Below are 18,459 nucleotides of genomic sequence, written 5' to 3'. Positions count from 1 at the left end.
ACAGAGCTATAAAGTTTGAGCACAAATACAAAGCCCTCCCTTTTGACAACTGCCAGTCCCACAGGGTGGAAAGTTGGGTCTGGTGGCCCATGCCTATAATCTCAGCAGGGAGACTGAGCACAAGGAGTCCCAGGCCATGGCTGGTTATGCTTCAGAGTGAGACCTGCTCCTCTCTTACCTTGGAGTGTCCACAAAGGTGATGAAGTAGCCTTGTGTTCAACTGAAGGGTTTGCAGCAAGCTCAGAACATCATCCTAAAAATAATAATTCAGAAATGTCCTGGTATAATGTTCTGTTATTTCAGATGCAAGCTGTTCTTGCAACCAGGGCTCTAGGGAGGGTAAACTTTGTAGTTCCAACCGTGTTATACTCATCTGAGCCTGGCCCTCAGATAGGAGCACTGAGTCAGCTAGCTATTGGTTTGTAGCTTCTCAACTCTATCCCTAAGATCTATTAATCTGCTAGCTAGTAAGAGCTAGATTGTTTTTGTTTGTTTGTTTTTTTCAAGATAGGGATCCTCTGTGTAGCACTGGCTGCCCTGGTACTCGCTCATTAGACCAGGCTGGTATCAAACTTTAAGTGGGGAAGCATGTCTCAAGTTTCCCATCTGTAAATTAGGACAAGATACACCCCCTTTTTTTCTTTTCATAGCTATTTTCATAACTAAATACTGCCAGTGTTTTGTAAAGCTCACCTTTCTATACATGTGTAAGAAATTCTGTTTCAGAGGTGGATCAGTGGGGAGGGAAAAGGGATGAGAAGGAAATGGAGGTATGTATGACCAAAATACATTTTACACACAAACATGTGTGACGTTGTAAAATAAATTTACCCACAAAAACCCTTTCTATTCTCACCATGCCAGTTCCAAGACCCTCATGGCTCTAGGCATATCGAGCATGATTTGCAGCGCAGCGGTCTCTAAAATGTTTGCAGACACTGCTGCAGCACAATGACGGCAGACGCAGCCCAAAAGTTGGGGAGAGGTAGGGTCTGCACACAGTGATGTGAGCGGCTCAGCTTACCTGGGTGGGTACTTCCGGCTCCAGCTGGTATGCTGTTGCTTAGAACTGGTGCTCAGAGGATAGGCAACAGGCTCCTGCAACCCCAGCCCTGGCTCAGAAATACCCACAGACGTCCCAGACAATGGATCTGCTCTCAGCTCTTACCCGATGCTTTCTAAAGCTGAAGTCGAGGAGCGGCATGCACTGCTTCAGAAATGCCTCCACAAAGCGACGGCCATACTGAAGGGAGAGAGGGCGGTGCTGAGCCACAGTTGAGGGCTTTACTTGAAAAGCTCTCAGATGAAGCAGCATAGGCCGCCTAGCTCAAGGCTTTTATATCATCCCATTCAAGTAAATTGGGAGTGGTTCAGGAAGTTAATGTGGAGGATGTAACTTAAGTTGAAAAGCAGACAGACCTGCTCCGTATATAAAGAAGCTACAGATTATGCAGACTCAAACCCAGACAGACAATGGCCAGAGCCCTTGTTCAGCTTAGAGAACACAGAGCAGCAGCTGCACTCAAGCCTCTGGGCCTAACTCATTTTCAAGAGGAGAAATTTTGAGAGGACCAAGGGAATACATGGCCATCTCCAATCAAGTTACTTCTCCGATTCACTCATTTCCTAAGCTGCACAGGGTAGCGTGAAGAGAGAAGCGACCAAGAACGGTACCATGCACTGGAGGAAGACACCACAGGAGGGAAGAAGCATTCTCCCCATAACGTTCTGTTTAGGTTTACCATCAAATCCAGGTACAGGCAGGAAAATCCCCACAGGAGGAGGGAAGGGTTGTGCAACTGTCGGAATACCGACCTGACATGCATAGACCACTCACAAAGGACTGCACCTGGGGCTGCGCACACACTAAGCAGCTTCTCTACCACTGAGCACCATTCCCAGCCCTGGCCCTTGTGAAAAATGGAAACCATCTATAACTTGTCTTCCGCTACCTGGAAATACTGCTGGGGAGTGCAAGGGTGAGTGCTGCTCTTTCTCCTTTGTTTGAGGTAGGGTCTTCCCTAGCAGCCCTAGCTGACCCGGAACTCCCTGTGCAGACCATGTTAGGTGTGCGCAGCCAAGAGCACCACAGACACTGTTCTGTGGCATTCGACTAGGCCTAATATTCTGACCAAAAATTCTGCAACTCACGAACTACATGTAGTTAGTTGTCAACTACTGTAGCCAACTTAGCCTCTGTCTTCCTTGAACTACCACCTATTGGTATAGCCTTTGGCATGTAAAGGAGGCAAAAAGCAATTCCAGTTATCTGAGGCCCCTCTGAAATGACCCACAGGAAAACACATGGAAATCTCTTACCTTTAAACACACATGCAGAACAGGATAACTGTCAAATACCTGGCCAGGAGAACGACAAGAAACTTAACCTGAGGTCAGCTCCTTTGAGTAGCCAGCCCCCCAGTGCACACGGCCCAGCTGTGAGTGACCCAGAGACTGCAATGTGAGGAAGGCACGCCAACAGTGCAATAGAAAATCAATTACAGCAGAAGGAAACTCTCGCAACCCAAGCCCAAGACAAGCAAGAAAGGAGCAAAGGGGATTAAGAATTGACTCTGACTGGGGATGTAGAGAAGACAGCACTGTTAGAGGACTGCCATTCTGATATGAAACTGTAGAAAAGACTGCGATGGAAACGAAGGAGAAGCCAACAGTAGAGAACACAGTGTCTGGAGGACAAAGGCAATCGGGTGGACATGTGCTCAGATCAGAGGATCCGAGGTAAGATGGTGGGAGAAAATGGGGCAATGTCAGGGAGTACATTTGGTAGTACAGGTGGGAGGCAAAAAAGAAAGTGTGGGGGGGAACCCCAGAGTAGCCAGATGGGGTTGTCCAAAATGAATAGGGATCATAAAAGGGAGGAAACAGGCCCAGAGGAAGGGTGAGAATAGCAAGTAGGTGAATTCTGGAAACCAGAACCATAGTGCCTAGGGTAGCTAGTGAGGCGGGTCAGGGGCCCCATACCTTCATCAGATTGATAAGGATGCTGAAGTCTCGGACAGCCATGTTCCAATAGAGAAGCTTCTCTTCGTGAACCTGGGGACAGTCAAACAGGCCTCTGAGTCACACAGCCCAGTGCTTCTATTGCCCTCTCACTACCAGGCTGTCCATTCTGAGGAGATGTGGGAACCAGTGTACTCCTCAGCAGGCTCACACACTGTGGTGACATCAGAGTGCCCACACTGGTACACAGTTACATCCACATAGGTACAAGGCTCTGCTGCCATCGCATCTCTGTGGGTTCTGACTCGCTGGGTACCCCATGTCCACCCCAGCTCTGACTAGGAGGCTGCCAAGGCCACAGCACCTAAAATAGCCTTGGTGTTCTTCAAGCCAGGTAGTGGCAAACGGGGCAGAAACAAAGGGAAAGAGCTCACTTCTCACCTCCAACTAGAGGGAAAAGAAATCAAACCAGAGCTTTCTGAAAGAACTCCTAGGTCTTGGTAACTGAAAGAAAATGGCTTAGGATAAACTCTACACCCAAGAGATAAAAGAATCAATGCCCACATAATCGAAGTCCACTTGTTTTTTAGGGGAATCCCTGAGCCACCTGCTGGGAATCTGTAGCTGTGCCAGCCTGAAGACCTTTCACCGTCTTCTCAAGTTCAGCCATCATCACACGGAAGAAGATGACAAAGGTGTGCCTATAAGGGAGAAAGGCCTGAATACCCACACGATGCATAGCTTACAAAAAACTTCCAGAAAGTTCCCTGTAGGAAGAAGTCAGGAGACCAACAGTCATTTCTACCTCTGTCTCTGAATGATTAGCTAGGGTCTACTGAAAAGGGGGACTGAAAAGAAGGAAGAAAGAGCCCAGGGGCTGGTGTGTGGGTCAGAAGATAACAGCGCGTGCCAAGCATGTACTGGGCTCAGCACAAATGAGATGGGCATCACGGTGCACGCCTGCAACCCTCGCAGTAGGGAGCAGGGGTAAGAGAATTGCAAGTTTAAGGTCATCTTGACTACAAAGGGAGTGAGGCTACCCTAGACTAAATGAGACTCTCTTGGGAGAAAGGAAGAGAGACAGAGGAGAGGAGAGAGAGGGGGACAGGGAGGAGAATAAGGAGGGGGAGGGGAAGAGGGAGAGGAAGAGGGAGAGGAAGAGGGAGAGGGAGAGAGAACGAACATAGGGAAGGCCAAGCCAAGGCAAAAGGCCAGTCAAACAATGAAGCGAGCTTGGCAGCTAACCATGATGCAGGAAGCAGCCATGAGATAGTGGGGAAGCCATGTTTATGTATAAGTTCCTTTCACTGATTTTAAGTGGAGAAATTCTAACTTTCACTTTCCTCAACAGTAAAGCTGTGGTAATGACACCTCTACCTCACAGGAATCAAGATCAAATGAGATGAAGATGTCAAAGTCTTTGATAAACCAGACTGACTATACAAGGAAAAGGTAACTATTGATATTGTAAGACACAAAACCATCAAGACAAACATCAGATACAATAATCAACTTTTCCAAGCTGGCTAAAGTATTAGAAAGATGATCTTAAATTAGTCTTTTTATTAGTTTTGGTGTTGGGAGCTGAACCCAGGCCTCGAATATGCTAAGTAATAAAACAGTAGCTTATTATTGGTGAAAACTGTAAGTAATGAGACTACATTCTCCCATGGTATCCTTTCACACACCTTGTGACCTGATTTGAATCTGAAATGCTGGCAAGCTCGTGATTTGGGCATGGCCCTTAGTGAGCTCACAGCACTATTTTAAAGGCTATAGAACCTTAGCTAGCCCATAGTGCTATTTTAAAGGTGACAGAACCTTTGGGAAGGAGGCCTGGCTAGTGGAATAGGCAGGCTTTTGAAGGTAAAGCCCCTGGTTCTGGCCTGCTTACTTTAGTTCCTGTTTCGAGTCACGTGACCATGCTGCAGCCTCAAACTCTTGCCAGTGATGGTGGGGCAGCTTCTGACACCATACTTAGCTGTCACACTGGACTGAAATTGTGCCCTAAAATAAGTACCTCCCCCTCAGATTGCATCGGTCAGATACTTTATCAGTGATGAGATAAGGATCCAGAGCATTTTACAAAGAATACACAGTGAGACTTATACTGCCAAAGGAGTGGGAGAGTTTACCTTCCAAGTCAAGTAAGATGGAGGATGGTGGAGCAAGAAGCCCCTTACCTGGTCAACGTGGGGAATGTAGAAGAGGAGGCATCTTTCGGAGCATTGACCAGTTCTGGGACACCAACACCAGTGATCTCCTCTATGGCCTTCAGAACATTGTCTGTGTGCTCCAAGTAGATGCTTTACAAAGTCAAAAGAATAGGGACACACATTATAGAACTCCTAAATCTGCCCTGTTTCCTGGCTACCAAGTGAGCAAGTTTGCTTCATTACAAGCCCCTCCCTGGCTCTCCTCTCCATGACACACACAGTGGAGGCAAATGACCAGGAACCAGACAGACCTCCCCTCCTTAACGCTAATTTTCTCAGGGATTTTGTCAGTGGTGGGAAGCTGACTAACACAGTTGCCACCTGTAACTATATTCAGTGTCCATAAGTACCCTGTGGAGATCTGTGAAGCAAAGAGAGAAGGAGCAGCCAGTAAGAGACGCAGATCAGACGGAGAGCGGTCAATTTCTAACTAACAGCTGACAAAGTCTCCAAAGTCCAAAACCCGGAGTCAAGCCTGGAGGCACAGGCCTGTACTCCGAACTATCTGGGAAGTCAGAGGCAGGGGGATCACAGGTGCAAGGCCAGCTTGGGATATAGCTGTGTGTGTGTGTGTGTGTGTGTGTGTGTGTGTGTGTGTGTGTGTGTGTGTGTGTGTCAGAGAGAGACAGAGACAGAGAGAAGGAGAGAGAGACAGAGACAGAGAGAAGGGGCGGAGAGAGAGAGAGAAATTCAAAATATCCCATAGGCATAGGAACTCAGGCATAGCACTGTTAAGTATATTAGAACACAAGAGCTAATAGTCACCAACAATAATAAATGTTTCTTTCATTTTTAAAAGTTTGTTTATTGGGGTTGGGGATTTAGCTCAGTGGTAGAGCACTTGCCTAGCAAGCACAAGGCCATGGGTTCAGTCCCCAGCTCCGAAAAAAAAAGTTTGTTTATTTTTATTTTATGTGCACTGGTGTTTTGCCTATGTGTATGTGAGGGTTCCAGATAACTTGGAACTGGAGTCACAGACAGTTGTGAACTCCATGTGGGTGCTAAGAATTGAAGCCAGGTCCTCTGAAAGAACAGCCAGTGCTCTTAACTGCTGAGCCGTCTCTCCGGCCCCAACAATAAACCTTTCTAAAGCCGCCCCCAACCCCAAATTCTTTTCATGAGATGCTACCATGTATAAAGTTTTCAAATAATCTCAGATATTCACTTTTTTTGGAGAAAGGGTCTTTCAATGTAGCTCTGGCTATACTACTGACATTCACTTTTTTGTTATTTTTATTTTTCAAGACAGGGCTTCTCTGTGTAGCCCTTGCTATCCTGGTTAGCCCAGGCTAACCTTACTCTGTAGACCCGACTGGCCTTGAACTCAGAGATCTTACTGCCTCTGTCTCCTAAGCACTGGGATTAAAGGTGTGCACTTTAATCATTCACTTTAATAATAACAAAGATTCCAAATGCTTGTCAAGAACTAAGAGTAAATAAAGTTCCAATTAGAAGCACTGTCAAAGCTAGAGATAGTTAAGGGCACTGGCTGCTCTTCCATGGGACTTGGGTTCAATTCTCAGTACTTGGTGGCTCACAAACAGTTGAAGTTCCAGTTCCAGGGGATATGATGCCTTCTTTTGACCTCTGAGGGCAGTGCATACATATGGTGCATAAACATGCAGCTTAACACACACACACACACACACACACACACACACACACACACACACACACACACACCCCCAGAAATACAAACAGCCAGCTGGATGGTGCCCATCTGTAACTCCAGCTCTCAGGAGGTGTAGGCAGAACAGAAGTTCAAGGCTATCCTGTCTGAAGGTTTAGCTCTCCCTCCCACGGGATTTGGGTACAGAGAACTGTCGATCCAGTCCCTTCAGGTCCCGGCGGTGTCTGTTCAAGGCTATCCTTAGCTACATGGTAAGCCCACGGCAACAAGCCAAAATAAATAAACAAAAATGTGCTTAGATACCCTGGAAGTAATGGATGTGTCTTAGACACGATGCGCAGTACGTGTATTGACTCACCATTAACAAGGTAGGACACAACTGTAGACTTAGTTGGTATTAGCCAACATTAGGAAAAGCATTCTTAGGATCTAAACTCCAATCAATACGCATTTAAAACTGTCATTTGCTTTCAAGTTCCCCCAGCAGAGGTAACGACTCAGTCCCTGACTAGATGAGAGATCCCAACATCAGCAAAATGGAAAAATGCAATCTGGCTCCCTAAAGAAACAAAATAACTCACCAAAGCAAGTCATGGAGGTGGTCATTAAAAGTGGGGTTCTTCTCTTTGTCCCCATGAGGCCATGCTCGACAAAGCAGCTGTTTGGCCAGAGAGGCTGTTGGAAAACAAAATAAAAAACATTTCACTCACACTAAATTACCTCATTCCTTTAAAACTACACAAGTGTTAACTGAGGGTGGTTGTTTCACTCCTAGCACTGGGGAGATGAAGGCAGGGAAGAGACTGCAGTGAGGTCCAGGATAGTGAGGGCTTTACAGACACTGGCAGCTCTCCCCTCCCAACCAACTGACATGGTTGTGTGTGTTAATAGGGTGTAGAGTGACCTGTCAGCATGTAGTGTGAGTAATCAGAGAAGCGCACTCTCATCTTTCAGATCCTGGAGGAAGAGTAGTGATCAAAAAGATTATTTTATTTTTTAGAAATTTTAACGCGCTCTTGCTCTCTTGCTCTTGTTCTTGCCTTCCTGTTCCTGCTCTCTCGTACCATTCCCCTCCCCACTCTGTCTCCACATGCTCATGGCTGGCCTCTACTCCTCTTCCTCTCCCCCTCCCTCCCTCCCTCCCTCCCTCTCTCTCTGTTTCTTTCTCTCTCTATGCCTTTCTCTGTCCCTAGTGCCCTCTTAACTCCCCTCCCCATTCCCTGAATAAACTCTATTCTATACTATTAAAAAAAGTTTTAAAGCATATTTTTAAAGGGTTTTTAAGAAGAATTACGGTACATGCGAGTATCTTGGGTGTGAGCACGTGCATGTAACTGCGGGTGCCTCAGAGGACCCTCTGAAGATGGAGCTGCGTGCAGTTATGAGCAGTTATGTGAAGCTGTGTGAGGTAATGTTGGGGATTGAATCAGCTCCCCTTTGACAGCAGTAAACATTCTTAACCACTGAGTCATCTCAGCCCTAGATTTTTTTTTTTTAATTTAAGATTTTGCCCAATCAAGCAATTTTGTTTTTAGGACAAGTGTTTTATGTGGGTGCTTGTCTAGTTTGCAGAAAACTCTGGGTTCAATGCCCACAACATATAAAACCAGGCATGGTGACATGTGCCTATAGTACCAGCACTTAGAAAATAGAGGAGCTTAGCAAAGGGAGGATCAGAAGTTTGGATGCATCTTTAGCATGGACATAGCAAATCTGATCCTGCCCAGGCTTCAAGAGACTGTTTCTACAAAAAACAAAAATGAGAGTGTCACTGTGTAGCATAAGTGAGCCTCAAACTCACAATTCTTCAGCTCTGGGTACTGGGATTGTAGGCAGATAGCACCAGCCCTGGCCTAGCAATCAATCATTTAAGAAGCTAATTTGTTCTTGTTCCATTAACTGAGCTGCCATAAATGAAATCATGTGTCTAAGACTTGAATATACCCTATTTACTGACCCTGTCATGAAGTATAAAACATGTCCTGTTTAAGATTGAAACCCTATTCTATTAATTAAATATAGAAAAAAAAGATTACTTTCACACATTAATCTTGCTTTTTGTTGTGCCAAAACTGGGAAAGATAGTGATTTGCATTTTAAGAGCTCTTATGCTAAACGATACTTAAAGAGAAAGGTCACAAGTTCCAGATCCCTAGGGAGGGGTGACAGGTGACACATGACCTGTCAGACACATGACCTCCCAGAACTGGAGCGCCCAAGGTAGAAAGATCTGGAGTTCAAAGCCAACTTGGTTACATAGTAAGATGATCTCAGAGATGGGGAGAGAGAGAGAGAGAGAGAGAGAGAGAGAGAGAGAGAGAGAGAGAGAGAGAGAGAGGAGTGTCAGCTCTCAGTGGATGACATAAGCATGCTTTGAAAAGGCCAGCACTTATTTCCTTGGTGCTTTGATTTCTTTTTCTTATATTTTCACCCACTCCATGGTGTGTGCGTGTGTACAGAGCATATGAGGGAAATGATAAAAAGACAGAAGAGTGTGGTGGTTTCAGTGAGAAGGGCCCCCACAGGTTTATATGTTTAAATACTTGGTTCCTAGCTGGTGACCTGTTTGGGAAGGATTAGAAAGTGGTCTTGTTGGAAGAGGTGTGGGCATGAAGGTTTCAAAAGCCCATGCCATATTCCCAGTTAGCTTTCTCTGTGTCCTGTTTGTGGATCAGTGTGTAAGCTCTCAACTACTACTCCAGTGCCATGTCTGCCTTCCCACTGCTTCCCATTACAATGGTCATGGATTCCAAGCCTCGGAAAGTGTAAGCCCCATCCACTCCTCTATAAGCTGCCTTGGTCCTGCCACCCTCACAGCAATAGAGAAGTATGTAGGTATCTAAGCATCTAAGTCAGGGAGGAAGCATATTATTATGACTTATGCAGGGGATGGTGGAGGCCTATAATTCTAGTACTTGGGAATAAGAAAAAGAAAAGTTAGGATTGCTACAAGGCCAAGCTTAGCCTGGTCTACATAGAGTCCATACCAGCCAGAAATACATAATGAAACCTTGTCTTTTTTTTTTTTTTAAAAAGGTGAAAGGTAAACAAAAGTTAAACAGAAAATTATTAAGGATGGAGGGTAGAGCTCAATAGTTTAACACTGGGTTTAATCCCTAGTATAAAGAAAAAGAAGAAAACTTGGGGCTGGAGAGACAGCTCAGTGGTTAAGAGCATTTGCTGGTCTTCCAGAGAACCCTGATTTTTCCCAGCATTCATTGGGCAGCTCACAACTGTAACTCCAGTTATAGTGAATCCAATGCCCACCTCTGGCCTCCAACATTATCATATTCATCCAAGTGAAACACTTATATACAGAATAAAAACAAAATACATACAGAAACCAAAACGGCACAGTCAGTTAATCTAACCAAAGTCATACTGCGCAGTGTCATGGCCCATCCTGAAACCTGGTCTCCTTGGTGGAGGAGACGGCATGCTTATCATTTTGTGGGATTTACATGTAAAAATGTCAAAATCCTAGGAAAACACCAAAATTGCAAATGTAAGACATCAATCCTATTCATATCTCCCTCTTCCCCTGAAACTGGGATCTAGGCTCATCACCAAGTTTTTCTTTCTTCTGGGTAGGTACTGCAGACTTCTCCAGAAGGGCCATCAGAAGTCTGAGGAGATAAAGACCACACTGGAAACTGGGAATGCTGTGCTGCAAATTCTGCAAGTAACTGAAGCTCTGGCTGTGAAAAAGCAAGAGATGAGAGAACATGCATTAAATGCATCACATGCATTAAAGAGGTTTTACACACACGAGTTGCCCAAGCTGTCTCTTTGCAAAGAAACTGGATAGGAAAAGCTCCATGGACAAAATTATTTGCTATTTTGGGATCTTATGGGGGGAGGGGAAGTTCTCATAAAGACTAGGCTGGCCTTGAACTCGTCACGACAATGATGGAATGGGTCATGACAAGATGGGATAGGACTGGCAATTAGTATCAACTAGTTGCTCCCTACAGAGCTAACATTGATAGAAGACTGAGAGGTCATTAGATAGTCTAAAGTTGGCTGAGTTTAGGGAGTGGTGACACATGTCTGTACTTGCAACAGTAAGAAGACTGAGACAGGAGAAGGCTGTGTTTGAGGCCAGACTAGGATATATATACCATGACCTGTTTCCAAAAAATCAAAATGAGAAGCCGGAAAAATGGCTGAGCAGGTAAGACCACTTGCTTCTTTTCCAGAGGACATGGACATGCATGCACGCACACGCACACACACACACACACACACACACACACACACACACACACACACACACACGACAAAAATCTAAGAAATAGAGCTGGGTGTGGAATTGTATGTCATTGTATGTCATTAATCCCAGCACTCAGGAGACAGAGGCAGGTGGATCTTTGTGAGTTTAAGGGCTGAGGACAACCCAGTCTACATCATGAGTTCCAGGCCATCACAGTTACATAATGAGACCCAGTCTCAAAACAATAAAACAAAAAAAACCCAAACCTTTAACACATGAAAAAACATTAAAGGAATGTGACATATAAGTGTAGATTTTGTTCACAACTGAATGAATATTTTCCAAAAATATTCTGCCAATCCAGTTCTAGGACTTCTTGCAAGCATCCTGGGATGTCCTGCCTACCTGAGCAGTTCCTCCAAGGGCTGCCCCTCTTCCGTCTGCTTCAGTCGGCTCGCAAGGACCTCAAGGGCTGAGCGCAGGAGGCGGTGGTTTGATTGGTGAGTAAATCCTTTCCTAAAGCAAAAACGTGGGCCAGCCTGTTTCAGGAGGGTCACTGGGCACTAACTGAGCACAGAGCAATCAGTGAAAACTAAAAATAATTTAAGGATGTTAATGGGGGCTGGAGAGATAGCTCAGTGGTTGGGAGCACTGACTGTACTTCCAGAGGTCCTGAGTTCAAATCCCAGCAACCACATGGTGGCTCACAGCCATCTGTAATGAGATCTGATGCCCTCTTCTGGTGTGTTTGAAGACAGTGACAGTGAACTCACATACATAAAATAAATAATCTTTAAAAAAAACATTAAAATCTTCTGCCTGACTTCCAAGAGTGTACACAATCTGATCCCCGAATTTTTTCTAGCAACATCTTCCTTTTCCTTTCACACGTTTTGTTGCTTGTTGTGTGTGTGTGTGTGTGTGTGTGTGTGTGTGTGTGTGTGTTTACCATTAAAAAACACTCCTTGATGAATTGTCAATGCACATCTTTCATTGGCCATTGCTTTTAAGTACTGAGAATATAAAAATGACTAGCGTCTGCCCTTGTGGAAAATATTATAAGTCTAACAAGGAAGAAAATTTAACACACAATTTTAACAAAATGTGTGAAATTAGACCAGAAGAAAATGGCAGAGTGTTAGAAGGGAGCTGAAGAAAGAGGATTATCTAGTAAGGTTAGAGAAACTTAACTGATTTCTCTCCAGAAGCTGAAGAGATTCAGTCAGAGGGTACGGATCAAGTAGCCAGGGTCCTGAGGAAGGATGCGTGTATCTGAAGGGTTTTGGGTTAAAATTAAGTAGGGCGCTGAGTAACTCAGTCTGCCTGCAGGCATAATGTGAGAGTGGGTGCAAGAGCAGATGCCAGACAACAGGCGGTGAGAAAAGGCAGGTCAAAGGGCGAGAGCCAGGAAAGCCCACAGCTGTCAGTGATGACAACTGGGAAGGGAAGATTGGACATCCGGAGATGGACCGAGAGGCCAACTGTGACACTAGGTCAGGTATGATGGAAGGCTGGAAGCAGGAGACGCCTATTTATATGATACAATCAATAGAATTTAGGGTTACATGTGAGAGAAGAAAGATGGAGTCTAAAGAATAACTCCTGGTTTTGGCGTACAAGAGTGATGATGGCATTTTCAAGCAAGGCGAGGCTGGAGGAAGAGTGATGCTATGCTCAGATCTGGATGTGAGGAGTCTGAGGTGCAATGACACATCCACGGGAGTGCTGAGTAGGCAGTTGGATACAATCTTGCCTACAGTTCGTAAGAGAAGATTTAGCATAAATTTAAGCTTGGGTAAAATTCTCAAGAAAAACCATTCAAAGAGGACAGATGGGATAAGGCATGGCTGAGGAACAGAAACACTCAGAGGCATGCCTTTATTTCTCCTTTCCCCCATGCCTCCAACTCTTTACCTCCCTAAAACCCAACTCCCAAGGCTCAGCAGGTAAAGGCCCTTGCTGCCAAGCCTGACACAACCTGACTCTGACCCCTGGATCCCCTTGGTGGAAGGAGAAGATGTTAGTGTATACATATAATACACACAATAAAATGTAAAAACATTGTGTTATAATATATTTCTTTTTTTTTCTTTTTTTTTTTTCCCGGAGCTGGGGACCGAACCCAGGGCCTTGCGCTTGCTAAACAAGCGCTCTACCACTGAGCTAAATCCCCAACCCCGTTATAATATATTTCTATCCTTATTTTGAAACCAGGTTGAACAGAAGGCTCAGCACTTAAGAGCATGACTACTCTTGCAGACGACCTGAGTCGGTTCCCAGCACCCATCAGGCTGTTTACACCCACCTGCAACTCCAGCTCCCGGAGATCCACACCTACTTCTGGACTTTGAAGGCACAGACACAGATACACATAGTTTTTAAAATGTAAAAAGTAAAATAAAAAGACTACTGATTCTTTAAAGGCCTACAAGGGTGTGGCTGTAGCTCAGTTGGTAGCGTGCTTGCCTATCCTGCATAACGTCCTAGGTTTCATCCTCAGAAGCACATTTGGTGGCACAGGTCTGTAATACCAGTTAGTACTTAGGGAGTAGGGCAAGGGTAATAAGCAGCCTCACTTGCAGAGCATGTGCAAGGAAGGCCATGCCTATGAGAGCCTGTTTAAAAGCCTCATCAAGTGCCACAGCTTCCACTGTATCCCCAATATTCTAGTTCACACTGTGCTCACGTTTTACCACATAATTTGAGACTTACTTACAACTTAACTTAAAATTTAACTAATTAACCACCTAACTTTTAATTAAATAATAAAAAGTTGTATAATTGTTTAGATTGGGGAGTATCTCTGTCTTCTTCAGTCTGGTCTCAAACCCCTGCATGAGCTCATTTTTCTTCTGCTTCAGCCTTCCTAGTAGCTGGGTTAAGACATGAACCACCACAGGGCTGGCTTCCCTAGTTACTGCAGATGCTGCTACAAGAAACAGAACGAATAAGAGGCTCAGATTTGTTGTGCTAATCAGTGAGCCCCTAATTTACCAAACTGGTTAGTGGCCCCCTAAGAGTAGTTTTATAAGAGCAAATAGAGAAGAAAGCACCCAGGAAGGGCTGTGTCCACCTCCTTCCCGTCTGCTCTTAGGGAACAATCAGAAGTGAATGCACGCACACACTCATTGCACACACCCCTGCAACACTGCCTCCTCTCACTTACCAAGCCAAGAGTGCATGGAAGACCTGCAGCAGCTTCTGGTAGCAGGAGGACATGGTGTAGTGCTCCTGAGCTGTCACTCTGGCCTTGTCATTTACACTGAGATTCTCAGCACCTAAGCACTAAAATGAAAAGAGGGTTTAGTCCAGCTCCTCGCTCCTCCTCAGTTGCCTCAGTTGGGAAGGAACGCTTGGCAGTTACTTACAGATCCACAAACCTAGCCTGTTTGTAAGTTAATGTTTCTTTGCTTTTCTCCCTCTCTTTGTAAAAGTTCCAGGCTGCTTGTCCAGCCACTCTGAAGACCATGCTCCAGCTATGAGTCTGCTCCTGCATTTGTGCTGCTGAGTCTGCCGCTCTCCTGACCTCTCACGCAGAAGGTCTAAGTCTCTCTCTTCTTCTGGTCTCCCCATACTCTGCCCGCACCACAGCTTGCCTGCCTGCGTTTCCGTGGTTTCTCATCTTACAAGTCAGTCTTCTCACCTGGAAGAAGTTGTGAATGTTCTCCAGATGGTTACACATGGGGGTTAGCAGCTGAACAACACAATGCACAATGTCCTGGACAGATCTCTGATGAAGATGTGAGAATCCAATATTCCGGCTTCCTTTATTCTACAATAAATTTCAGAGTTATGAGAGAAGAAACTGGATAAATCATTTAAATTAATCATTACCTGAGAGTTCAAAGTTGGGGGGCGTGGAGAGAGCTCAGCAATTAAGAGTTAAGAGCGCTGACTGCTCTTCCAGAGCTATTGCCAAAGGTATTGAGTTCAATTGCCAGTAACCACATGGTGGCTCACAATCATCTGTAATGGGATCTGATGTCCTCTTCTGGTAACTTCTGAAGAGTGACCGTGTACTCATATACATTAAATAAATAAATAAATAAATAAATAAATAAATAAATAAATAAATCTCAAAAAAAAAAGTTCAAAGTCGGGCTGGAGAGATGGCTCAGTGGTTAGGAGCACTGACTGCTCTTCCAGAGGTCCTGAGTTCAAATCCCAGCAACCACATGGTGGCTCACAACCATCTGTAATGAGATCTGATGCCCTCTTCTGGCTGACGGCACACATGCAAGCAGAACACTATATACATAATAAAGATATCTTTAAAAAAAGCTCAAAATTGTGACTCCAGGTAGGAGTCAACAGAAGAGGCGATTTATTTTCCTAAGATGATATCATAACATAGGGATAAAAATGCTAGCAAAAGAAAAAAATCTTTCTTTAGTTTTAAATATCTGAGAGAATGGGTTTTGTAGAGTTAGAACAGGGTCTGATTAAAAAGTACAGACACGGGGCTGGCGAGATGGCTCAGAAGTTACTTGCTGCTCTTGAAGAAGAGCTGGTTTGTTTCCGAGCACCCACAGGGTGGCTCACAACTGCCTGTACTCTAGTTCCAGGGAGATCTGACTCCTCCTCTGACCAGGCATGGTGATATATGCCTTTAATCTCAGAAGAGAGATGGCGGCAGGCAGGATGATCAGGACTTCAAGGCAATTCTCAGCTGCACAGTGAGTTCAAGTCCAGCCTGGGCTCTAGGAGACTGTCTCAAAAGGTCAAAAGTACAGACCATCATAACTAATGAGTTTGGGCACATGCACACGGAACAAATAACAATCACACACACACACACACACACATGCACACGCACACCCAACGCACACACACTGGCACACACGCACTTACACGCACTCATATGTACGCACGCATTCACACACTTTACCATCTGCAGCATCCATGTACTTTCCTATATGCTGGGTGCTTTTGTACCTTCTATGCTTCTATGTTTAGGACATTTAGAAATAAATTTATTGAATAGGGAGTTTCTCCAATTTTGTTTGAAAAATACACACACACACACACACACACACACACACACACACACACACACACACACACACTTGGTGTTAAGGATCCAGCCTGGGCCTTAAGTATGTTAGGTTACACTACAGCCCAGCCTGTACAGGGCCAGACACGTATGTAGGAATTATGTTACCTAGTAAATTAATGCCATTATGTTACCTAGTAAATTAAACACAACACTAAATTACTCACAACTAACACCTGCTTATTTCCAAGTTCCTTGGAAGCCCAGGCCTGTGCTTGTGCCGCTACTAACCTTGAAGAAACAGACTCTCTTGGTAAAGGAAGGAGTGAGTCTATTCTCTAGCTTCTGGGAAAGATCTTCCAGCAAGAAAAGCAGCTCAGCAGGCCCCAGCTGGACAACTTCTGTAGCCTGTAATGTGGAAGGGAAGAATAGCTTCTGTCATGTCCTGTTTACCAAGTTTTTGGTGTATCTGATGCTCATCTCTCCCACTGGGTGCAGAATTGAATTTGACTTTTAATCTTAAAAAAGGAAATGGGGGCTAAAAAGAAGGCTCAGTGGACAAAGCAATTGCCACACAAGCAGGAGGACCGGGGGTGGACATCAGGACCCATGTAAAAGACGGTGGGCACTTTAAGCACTTTCCCTGCCCAGTCTTCTCCCCAGCTTCTATTTCATTCCACCTCTTCTCTCCTGCTCACTGTGGCGAATCATTCGATAAGTGCACGGCAGGAGACGGGATGGGGAAATGTCCCACCTACACCGCTCACTCAATGCACTTTTATGGAGCATCTTCTATGAGCAGCCTGAAAAGATACTCACACACTACTAATTCTATTCTGAAGGTGCCTACATTTTCTCAACTATTAGGTAAAAATCCATGCCATTTTAAATATTTTAGTCTGGGGAAATTCCATTCTCTAGTGAAGATCCTTATCAAAAGTTACCTTCTCTGTGAAAATATTCCCTATTCTCAACTTCGTCAGGATGAACCCTCTTCCTGCCATTCAGATATTAATACAGTGCAGAGCCATCATCTCTACCCCCCCGTGCACTTGCCCAGCTGAAGGAAGCAGCAAACGGTGCATGCTACTGTGTGCAGGTGAGCAGTCACCATCAAAATGGCGTCTAGACTTATCTATTTAGAGCTGAACAAAGGTCACGGAAATGGAAAAACAACACTGACTTCTCTATACCCCAACAGTCCTCCACTGTAAAGTACACTCAATGCTTCTAACTGGTAACCTGCAGAAGGGTCATGTCACCAGGACTGTGATTTATAACCTGACACAAGGAGAAAACCTGTGAACAACCAGGGTGACAAAGATAACTGCTCACTCAGAATCCATACCAAGGGCTCTGAAGTCAGAAACCAGCCTCTCCTTTGCTGCCTCCCCTACATCCCATCTATTGTCCTCCCACAGGGGCTCACAGTGCTCCCCCACAGAACAATATTCTCCCTTTTCAACTCTCTATGTATTTTTTTAAGATTTATTTATTTATTTTATGTGAATACACTGTAGCTGTCTTCAGACACATCAGAAGAAGGCATCGGATTCCCCATTACAGATAGTTGTGAGCCATCATATGGAGCTGGGAATTGAACTCAGGACCTCTGGAAGAGCAGTCAGTGCTCTTAACCACTGAGCCATCTCTCCAGCCCCTCAAATCTATTTTTGTTGTTTTGTTGAGTGTCTCTGTTAGCACTGACTATCTTGGAACTAACTATGTAGACCAGACTGGTCTTAGATCTGCCTAGCTCTGCCTCCTAGTTGCTGGGCTTAAAATTGTGTGCCATGACCCCTGGTCCAACCACTTTAAATATCCGTGCTCTACTTGAAACATGGACAGACCTGAGGAGCTTCCCAAAAGGCTTCGATCTAGGATCCCAGACTGTCACTTACTTCAGTGTGCATTTCAGTGTCTAAGATGAACTTGGTCACAAGTCCAGAATGCAGAATAGAGAAGACTTCAATGTCCAGCTCTCGGAAGAAAGCACGGTAATTCTGCAGTGACACAAACGTCTTTCCTTCCTTCCCTGTAGACTCCTGCAGACAAAAGAATTCAAAAGAACTAAAGTCTCAGTCATCAGCCTAATAAAACATTTAATCTGTTATTATTTTAAAATTGTGTGTGTGTGTGTGTGTGTACACTTGTGAACTTGTGAGCACAGAGGCACTGGATCCCACTCAAGCTGGAGTAACAGCTGAGTCACCAAACGTGGGTGCTAGGAACTGAAATTCTATCCTTTGGAAGAGCAATAAGTACTCTTAACCATGGAGCGATTGTCTCCACAGCCCCCCAAATCTAATTTTAATTAACATGCTAATGTCTGATACACATTCACATTTGGTAAAAAATTCTAATTTCCTTACATCACCAGATTCCTTTCACCAAATTCTCTAACCACCCCTAAGCCACAGCACTTGATGTAGTTTAGGAATATGCA

At 44.8% G+C, this 18,459-nt stretch overlaps 1 protein-coding gene across 5 annotated transcripts in view; it reads right to left on the bottom strand.

Moving 5' to 3' along the window:
• Positions 1 to 18,459, bottom strand: part of Fancd2 (FA complementation group D2) — a 64,403-nt gene that overhangs the window by 6,404 nt on the left and 39,540 nt on the right. For all 5 annotated transcript variants that reach the window (XM_063286087.1, XM_039107635.2, NM_001001719.2 and 2 more), the window contains 13 exons: positions 17,915 to 18,058; positions 16,305 to 16,421; positions 14,664 to 14,792; positions 14,187 to 14,305; positions 11,426 to 11,536; positions 10,375 to 10,505; positions 7,389 to 7,482; positions 5,145 to 5,267; positions 3,569 to 3,662; positions 2,983 to 3,054; positions 2,320 to 2,358; positions 1,169 to 1,243; positions 179 to 253 (listed from right to left, as the gene is read on the bottom strand). In XM_063286087.1, coding sequence (XP_063142157.1) covers positions 179 to 253; positions 1,169 to 1,243; positions 2,320 to 2,358; positions 2,983 to 3,054; positions 3,569 to 3,662; positions 5,145 to 5,267; positions 7,389 to 7,482; positions 10,375 to 10,505; positions 11,426 to 11,536; positions 14,187 to 14,305; positions 14,664 to 14,792; positions 16,305 to 16,421; positions 17,915 to 18,058 — 1,323 coding nt within the window. The remainder of the gene's footprint in view (positions 1 to 178; positions 254 to 1,168; positions 1,244 to 2,319; positions 2,359 to 2,982; positions 3,055 to 3,568; positions 3,663 to 5,144; positions 5,268 to 7,388; positions 7,483 to 10,374; positions 10,506 to 11,425; positions 11,537 to 14,186; positions 14,306 to 14,663; positions 14,793 to 16,304; positions 16,422 to 17,914; positions 18,059 to 18,459) is intronic.

This window comes from Rattus norvegicus, chromosome 4 (genome assembly GCF_036323735.1).
Source record: "Rattus norvegicus strain BN/NHsdMcwi chromosome 4, GRCr8, whole genome shotgun sequence".
Taxonomy (NCBI): Eukaryota; Metazoa; Chordata; class Mammalia; order Rodentia; family Muridae; genus Rattus; species Rattus norvegicus.
The sequence above is the reverse complement of the archived record's forward strand: the minus strand, read 5'-3'. Positions and strand labels throughout refer to the sequence as shown.